This window comes from Amphimedon queenslandica, unplaced genomic scaffold, assembly GCF_000090795.2.
Source record: "Amphimedon queenslandica unplaced genomic scaffold, v1.1 AMPQUscaffold_12460, whole genome shotgun sequence".
Lineage (NCBI taxonomy): Eukaryota > Metazoa > Porifera > Demospongiae > Haplosclerida > Niphatidae > Amphimedon > Amphimedon queenslandica.
Genome location: NW_003547303.1, coordinates 1 through 8848, shown reverse-complemented (window position 1 = coordinate 8848; position 8848 = coordinate 1). Strand labels below are relative to the sequence as shown.

Sequence of the window (8848 nt, the reverse complement as noted above, 5' to 3'; positions counted from 1 at the left end):
GGTAGCTCTGTGACTATAATATTTTAGCATTTGACAGTTAAAGCATTACTTTACCTGTTGGTTCAGTTCCAGGTCCTTTGTAATAAATTCCATTTATTTCTATAGTCACTGACATCTCGAGTGAATAGCTGAGGCATGAGCACAGCCCTGATATGATACTTTGATTTGTTTCATTGCTAACATTGATTGAATCATCATCACACCCACTGCTGTAATAGACAGTGTAGTAACTGGCCCCTGGAATAGGTAGCCAATTTATTTGTACAGTAGTTGAGTTGAGACGTATGACAGTGAAATTACTAATTTTTGCTATAAAGTAAATAATGTTAGATCTATAATTATGAATTTACAATTGAACATTACCTATATCTATGACATTAGTTGATACAATTTTATCAGTCCATTCTCCTGGTCCAATACTAGTATATGCTCTCACTCCAATAGTATAACTAGTATTAGGTATCAATCCTACTATACTGTAATAAGTGTTAGTAGTGTTAGTTATATTGTATGAACCAGTACTGGTAGACTCTCTATATATTATCTCATATACTGTAATGATACCATTAGGTATTGTAGGAGGATTCCAGGATATTCTGGTCTCAGTCAACCTAGCATTGGTTTGTATCAGATTAGATATGATACCAGGAGGAACTGAGTTAGAATTATGATAAACTGATCAATATCCCATTGACAGTATTGACTTACTTGATTCAGCTGTTAATTGTATTTCTTGTCTAGCTGGTCGATTCATATTATAATTATAAGGTATTATACTCACAGTATAGTTAGTATATGGTATTAATCCTGTGAGATTATACATTCTGTTGTCTCCTCCAGTGATATTAACAGTATAACTAGTGTTTGAAGTGATGTTAGTGTATGTGAGGTAGTATCCAGTGATTGGTCCATTCCTTCCATTGCAAGGTACTTCATCCCATGAGACAGTCATTGACACTGACTCTACTGATGAGAATATAATATCACCCACTGGTCCAGTAGGAGCTAAAGGAAAAAAGAAAAATAAAAAATACTAAAATTATTTTTTACCAGAAGACAGTGTAATAGCAGAATAATTCGTCAAATTAGCTGTCTCAGCTCCATATACTCCAATAAGATCAAAGTCACATCGACTGTAAGGAGGTATACCAGTTGAAGTATCTGGTGATGAAACTGATGTTTCATTATCACTAGTGACTGATGATTCACATACTCTCCTACATCTCCTATTAATATTATAACTATTTGGTACTACAGCAGTTGGTAGACTCCATGTTAATGTAATGGCTGAAGCTGTAACTAGAGTAGCTATAAAGTCATGAACTAATGGATCGCCTATATAAATACAAAAATAATAATTTTTTGTATGATAACTTAACTTACTAATTGTTAACATAACTGAAGCATTACCACTAGGTAGAGAAGCTGGTCCATAAGATACTACATAGAAAGTATATGCATGTCCTTGAATCAATGATATTATATTGATTGTTGTTGAAGCACTTGTAGTGCCTGCACTGACAGGAGTAGATCTATTACTAGACAGTTGATAGTAGACCTCATAACCAGTAGCTCCTGATACAGTAGACCAGGAGAGTCTTACATGAGCTAAACCAGTACTTAGTCTTGTAGCATTTAAACCAGTTGGAGTATCAGATACTGGAAATATATCCAATAATTATTATTATTCTTGATAATAATCACTAACCTGATACATTCAATGATGAAGTACTATTGACTGCAGTAGGAGGATTATTATTATCACTACTATCACTAATAGGACCAGCAGTTACTCTATCATTAGATACAGTACACTGATAGTCACCAGCTTCAGTTAAGTTTGTTACTGTCACTCTTGTAACAGATCCTGATCCATTCACTATCACACGAGACAGTTCAGTAGATATTCCATTCCCATTCATTGAACAACTGACAGTAGTAGGAGGAGGACCATCAGAGACATTGAAACTGAGACTGAAGACTGGAGGAGTAGCTAATCTACTAGTGGAGAGGAGAGAGAACTGCATAGTAGGATCAGCATCAGGACCATCTGTAAAAGAAGTACATTAATTATAGTCTATATTCATCACATACCATTGTTATTGTATCCAGTATCAGTATATGCTCCAACCACTAGTGTTTGATTCACTCCATTCTCATCAGGAATGATACACTTGTATAAACCTTCATATCGTGATAGTGACCCTCTTCTAGCTAGTACAATCTGACCACTGAATCTCTCACTGTATACACTGGTCTAGGAGCTGAATTATCATCAAAGGGTCTATCAAATAAAGGTACTTCAGTTCCATTAGGATAATACCACACTCCAATATTAGTAACATTGTTAGCACTCTGACACCATAAAGCATCATTAATACAATCATTATTCTGATCATTATCATAAAACTGGTTAGCATATATCATAGAGTAATCAGGTATTATTCTGTCTTCACGAGGTAGGTACAATTGAGTGCCTGCCGTCCATGAAATTAATCCAATAAAAATCATTAAGTTTATATTCTTACCATTACTAGGCAGGTTATTAGGTTGTTGTCCTTCAACTCTCAACAGGAGGAAGCCAGCAAGAAGAAGCAATGCCCTCAACATCTTCATAGAAGAAATAGTACATAGCCTATATGTGTTGTTGTTTAACTCACATACCCATTTCCTTTATAAAACTGATACATTCAGTTTGATGGTACATAGCTCATACTAATTTTCCTAAAGGATACTACTGTTTGGATCTAGGGCAGTTCTGTTACACAATGTAATGCACTGATGCAAGCAAAGATTTAATTGTACATGAAAAATAGCTGTAGATAATAATAGTACACACAACTTTATATTAGCTACTTGCAATCTAATGATGTGCCTATACCAACAAACACAGCTAGTGCATGGAGTTTTATATATAAAATTTATCATTGCTGATTTTCTTGTTCTGCCATTACTCTATAGTGGGTGGGTGGAGGTTGAATTCTCGGTTGAAGTTCAAATGATGACAATTCCAAGGGAGAATCGTATACGACTTCTTGTGGATTTTGAATTACTGGGGGCCTGTTATGACAGTATTATTATGCAGTGATTCTTATCATGTTTATTCTTTATATACTTACTCAATGACAGCATAGTTGTGTACTGGATCCTTTTTTAATTTGATGGGCCTTATAGTACCGGTAGCACTGAAAAAGTAAGAATATACGAAAAATTAAGCTGATTTGTACTCTTTTCTTCTCTATGTTTCTTTCTCTTTATTCCCCCTCACTCTTCTCTTCTCTCTATCTCTTACTTGACATTATAAGCTACCTTTTTCTTCTTACAGCACATTCCAATCATCACACACACAAATATCATGTTAATAAATAAAGAGATACCCAGTAGTGGTGGACATACATACAAAGTTGATATGTTTATGAATTCATCACTGAAAACACCACTCGGTGTTGAAGTAGGAGATGTCATAGCTAAAGTAAGAAATATTAAATATCACTCTACAGTGCCTGCTATTTGTATAACAACAAAAATGATTTGCTTTTAGTGGCTTTTATTTTGATTTGCTTCATGCAAAATGGATGTGTTTATGATATGCTTTTTTATATAGAATCTAATAGGAATTGAAAGTAAAAAAGTTGTTGCCAATTTGTACATTCAACAACCACACATTAAAACTGAAAGGACGGTAAGGTAAACATTTATATATTATTAACACACTCATGATTATTACTTATTGTTTTTGAAGTGTAAGTTGAACATGAACCCACTGTTGGTACTTCTGTAGAAATAACTAAAATATTTAAACAGCTTAACATTCCATATTTTATCATTATTTTACCTGTTGGTTCAGTTCTAGGTCCTTTGTAATGAGTTCCATTTATTTCTACAGTCATTGACATCTCAAATGAGTAACTGAGGCATGAGTATAGTCCTGATATGATACTTTGATTTGTTTCATTGCTAACATTTATTGAGCCAATATCAAACCCACTGCTGTAATAAATGGTATAGTAACTGGCCCCTAAAATGGGTAGCCAATTTATTTGTACAGTAGTTGAGTTGAGACGTATGAGAATGAAATTGCTTATACTTGCTATAAAAATAGTGTATTATAATGCTGTGAATTTTAATAAAAAATTTACCTATTTTATCAGTTGTGAATAATTCATTAGTACATTCTCCTGGTCCAATACTAGTATATGCTCTCACTCCAATAGTATAACTAGCATTAGGTATCAATCTTACTATACTGTAATAAGTGTTAGTAGTGTTAATTATAGTGTATGGACCAGTACTGGTAGACTCTCTATATCTTATCTCATATACTGTAATGATACCATTAGGTATTGTAGGAAGACTCCATGAGATACTGATCTCAGTTAGTGCAGCATTTGTTTGTATTAGATCAGATACCACACCAGGAACTGTGTTAAGATCATGTTAAACTGATCAATATCTCATTGACTTACTTGATTCAGCAGTTAATTGTATTTCTCGTCTAGCTGGTCCATTCATATTATAATTATAAGGTATTATACTCACAGTATAGTTAGTATATGGTATTAATCCTGTGAGATTATACATTCTGTTGTCTCCTCCAGTGATATTAATAGTATAACTAGTGTTTGAAGTGATGTTAGTGTATGTGAGGTAGTATCCAGTGATTGGTCCATTCCTTCCATTGCAAGGTACTTCATCCCATGAGACAGTCATTGACACTGACTCTACTGATGAGAATATAATATCACCCACTGGTGCAGTAGGGGCTATAGGAATATGAATATAATAATACTACTTTGATATCATACCAGTAAAGGGTGTAGCTACAGTACTAGCATTGAAAGCTACTGTATCATCTTCATATACTCCAATAAGATCAAAGGTACATAGACTGTAAGGAGGTATACCAGTTGAAGTATGTGGTGATGTAACTGATGTTTCATTAGTACTAGTGAATGATGATTCACATACTCTCCTACAATTAGTAACAATATTATAACTAGTTGGTACTACATCAGTTGGTGGACTCCATGCTAATGCAATGGGAGTACTTGTAATTTCTGTAGCTGTGAAATCATTAACCTCTGGATAACCTAGAAATTCGCAAATTATGCTAATTTGATTTATTACAAAATACTGTAGCTTACTAATTATAAGTATAACTGAAGCATTACCACTAGGTAGAGAAGCTGATCCATAAGATACTACATAGAAAGTGTATGTACTTCCTTCAATCAATCCTGATGTTATATTGAATGTTGTTGAAGCAGTAGTGCCTACACTAACAGAAGTATTACTAGACAGTTGATAGTAGACCTCATAACCAGTAGCTCCTGATACAGTAGACCAGGAGAGTCTTACATGAGCTAAACCAGTACTTAATCTTGTAGCAGTTAAACTAGTTGGAGTATCAGATACTGAAAATATAATAATACTAATTGTTGATAATAATCACAAACCTGATACAATCAAAGATGAAGTACTATTAACTGCAGTAACACCACTAATATTACCAGCAGTTACTCTGTCATTAGATACAGTACACTGATAGTTACCAGCTTCTCTCAGTCTCACTGTTACTGTCACTCTTGTAACAGATCCTGATCCATTCATTATCACACGAGACAGTTCAGTAGATATTCCAGTCCCATTCACTGAACAATTGACAGTAGTAGGAGGACCATCAGAGACATTGAAACTGAGACTGAAGACTGGAGGAGTAGCTAATCTACTAGTGGAGAGGAGAGAGAACTGCATAGTAGGATCAGTATCAGGACCATCTGTGAAAGAAGTACATTAATTATAGTCTATATTCATCACATACCATTGTTATTGTATGCAGTATCAGTATATGCTCCAACCACTAGTGTTTGATTCACTCCATTCTCATCAGGAATGACACACTTGTATAAACCTTCATATCCTGATATTCCAGCTCTTCTAGCTAGTGCAATCTGACCACTGAATCTCTTACTGAACACTGGACTAGGAGCTGATGAATCAGTGAAACTTCCATCAAATAGAGGTACTTCAGTTCCATTAGGATAATACCACACTCCAATATTGGAGACATTGTTAGCACTCTGACACCACAAAGCATCATTGATATTATTAACATCATTATTCTGATCAACGTTATAAAACTGTCTAGCATATATCATAGAGTAATCAGGTATTGCCCTGTCCTCATAAGGTAGAAACAGCCGAACACCTACATCAAGTGAGTAACCAATTACAGATTCTTATTTCTTACTATTATTAGGCAAAGCAGGAGGAGTTTGTCCTTCAACTCTCAACAGGAGGAAGCCAGCAAGAAGAAGCAATGTCCTCAACATCTTCAAAGAATAGACACACACAAGAAGATATGAACAGTATCCAATGGCATGCTTGGTATGTATAAATAGTATGAGTATGTTTCTTCCCATTTATGGGCTATAAATAACAACTCACATGAGTAATATATGCATTGAAAGTTTATGTTGGCTCTACTAAGAACACATGACAACTTCCCTTCCTTTACAAAACATGTGCATTCAGTTTGATAGTAGTCAGTTATTCTATTGCCAAAACATGAACTGTCTTGTGATAATTAAAAGCATTCAGTGACAATAAACATTGATAATGTGTTATAGCACAAATAAAATGAATCTATTAGAGTATAATTATGTATATTAGCAGTGATTATGATAAATACAGTCAAATAGAAAAGAGAGAGTGAGGGAGTAAGGTTGTTTTCGTAATGTCTAGAATGTGGTATGCTAAAATGAAGAGAGGGAGAGTAGCTCATTACAATAATGTGATTAAGAATGTCATTATCACAACAACCATCAGTTCAAATACTACCAGACTACCATATATCAGATTACTCCAGTAGGAAGTCATAGTATACTCACTCCCAAAGTATCATAATAGGTCTGGTACATTACAGTAGGGGATTATAGTATACTGTACTAAATATGGTATTTTTATTCAGTATAGATCTAGTGTGAGATAGCAAATTGTTAGCTTTTATAAATATTATTTTTTTAAAGTATAAAACAAACTACAACCACAGCAGAAATTACCCTTCAAACAAAATCTTGTATTTTCACAAAATATTAAGGTCACACACACACACACATCCATTTCCCTTCATCAACATAAACATACTAGTACAGTACAACATTATAGATAAAGATATTAAACACTGAAAGTTAATAGATGCATAAACAAATATTATGATCTAAACATGCGATAAAGAATAAGTGTAAATCAAACATGCATATACATGTATCATCAATATGATCCACTGGTAATACAATAAACACATCACATATACATAAGCCTTTAATAAATAGAAATATCAAGACTACAACCCCAGCAGAAATTACCCTTCAAACAAAATCTTGTATTTTCACAAAATATTAAGGTCACACACACACATCCATTTCCCTTCATCAACATAAACATGCTAGTACAGTACAACATCATAGATAAAGATATTAAACACTGAAAGTTTATGGACGCATAAACAAATATTATGATCTAAATATATGATAAAGAATAAGTGTAAATCAAACATGCATATACATGTATCATCAATATGATCCACTGGTAATACCTACTCTACATATACACATGAGCCTTTAATACAGAAAAGTTTTAAACCATACTAGTGGTACAATTGCTTAAAATAAGGTCCTCTAAGAAGTCTGGTGCTAATTTTTCCAGTATAGCAAGGCTGAAAAAGTCGTGGCAGCCATTTTAAACTCGGGGGAAATCCTACTTAGTAACACGACCATGTTACGTCTGCTCCTAATAATAATAGTTACATAGTTACAGCAATTATGATAACTATAATAATAATAATGTAATTTATTGCACAGCTGTGATACATAATTGGAATGTAAGAACATATGTGGCTTAACTTTTGCAAAAAAACATAAAATAAATAATAACAATAATTCTTAAATATTACGCATCAAATCTGTCTCATTGGTTGAATATCTGAAGCAACCTTTAAAAAAAAGAAAAAATTAATAACAATTAAAAAATAATTAAAAGTCTCACTTCAAATGGACTTTCAGTTGAAGCTCTTATATCATCAAGACTGACCCCCTCGGCAATTTCAATGAGTCTCAGACCCTTATCCTTGTCGACTTCAAACACACACTGTATAAAAGAGTGGTTGCTATGGTGATTAAATGCCCCGCCCACTAACCATATCGGTGATGATGGTATTGACGCAGTTCTTTCCAGTGAGAGGTAGAGTGCAGTTTTTAAGGATCTTTGCTCCACCATTCTGTTGCAAAAGAAGATGAAAATGGAGAGAATTATTACATTTTCTTATACACATACATGTTTGTCATGTTACATAAAAAGTTTGAACTGATTCCAATTACAATGGATTTTATAAAGTTACTCCGAAATCGGGCCAAAGTCCCTGTAGTACTACAGTACAAGGTCTTCGGCTAAATTTTGCCAAAAATGAAAAGGAGAGAATTCTCCATTTTTATAATTTTTTCTGATGCATATACATGTTCTTATGTTGTGTAGAAAGTTTGAACTGATTTCAATCAAAATTAGATTTTTTACAATTTTTTAAAGTTGCTCCAAAATTGGACCAAAGTCCCTGTACTACAGTACAGGGTCTTTGGCCAAATTTCGCCAAAAATAAAAAGGAGAAAAATTTCCTTTTAAATAATTTTTCCTAATACATATGCATGTTCTTATGATGTTTAGAAAGTTTCCCCTGATTCCGATCAAAATGGAATTTTTTACAAATTTTAAAAGTTGCTCCAAAATTGGTCTAAAATCATTAATTAGGTCCTCACTTTTGCAGTATGTTCCATTGTCACTACAACTTTACTCC

General features: G+C 33.6%; 3 protein-coding genes across 3 annotated transcripts; all 3 read right to left on the bottom strand.

The window, feature by feature from the left end:
* Positions 1-2756: 2756 nt before the first annotated feature.
* Positions 2757-4250, bottom strand: LOC109587748 (uncharacterized). The gene is made up of 6 exons (XM_020003972.1): positions 4140-4250; positions 3836-4090; positions 3728-3787; positions 3293-3467; positions 3120-3185; positions 2757-3060 (listed from the first exon to the last, which is right to left on the bottom strand). The coding sequence occupies exons 2-6, from the start codon at positions 3894-3896 to the stop codon at positions 2925-2927; spliced, it is 498 nt and encodes a 165-aa protein (XP_019859531.1). The 5' UTR covers positions 3897-4090; positions 4140-4250; the 3' UTR covers positions 2757-2924.
* A 538-nt stretch (positions 4251-4788) lies between these two features.
* Positions 4789-7695, bottom strand: LOC109587745 (uncharacterized). Its single transcript, XM_020003969.1, has 4 exons — positions 6251-7695; positions 5902-6208; positions 5145-5278; positions 4789-5090 (listed from the first exon to the last, which is right to left on the bottom strand). The coding sequence occupies exons 1-4, from the start codon at positions 6420-6422 to the stop codon at positions 4789-4791; spliced, it is 915 nt and encodes a 304-aa protein (XP_019859528.1). The 5' UTR covers positions 6423-7695.
* Positions 7696-7847: 152 nt separating this feature from the next.
* LOC105314845 (succinyl-CoA:3-ketoacid coenzyme A transferase 1, mitochondrial-like) lies at positions 7848-8840 on the bottom strand. Its single transcript, XM_011409240.2, has 4 exons — positions 8811-8840; positions 8198-8278; positions 8047-8148; positions 7848-7993 (listed from the first exon to the last, which is right to left on the bottom strand). The coding sequence occupies exons 1-4, from the start codon at positions 8826-8828 to the stop codon at positions 7958-7960; spliced, it is 237 nt and encodes a 78-aa protein (XP_011407542.1). The 5' UTR covers positions 8829-8840; the 3' UTR covers positions 7848-7957.
* Positions 8841-8848: the final 8 nt, after the last annotated feature.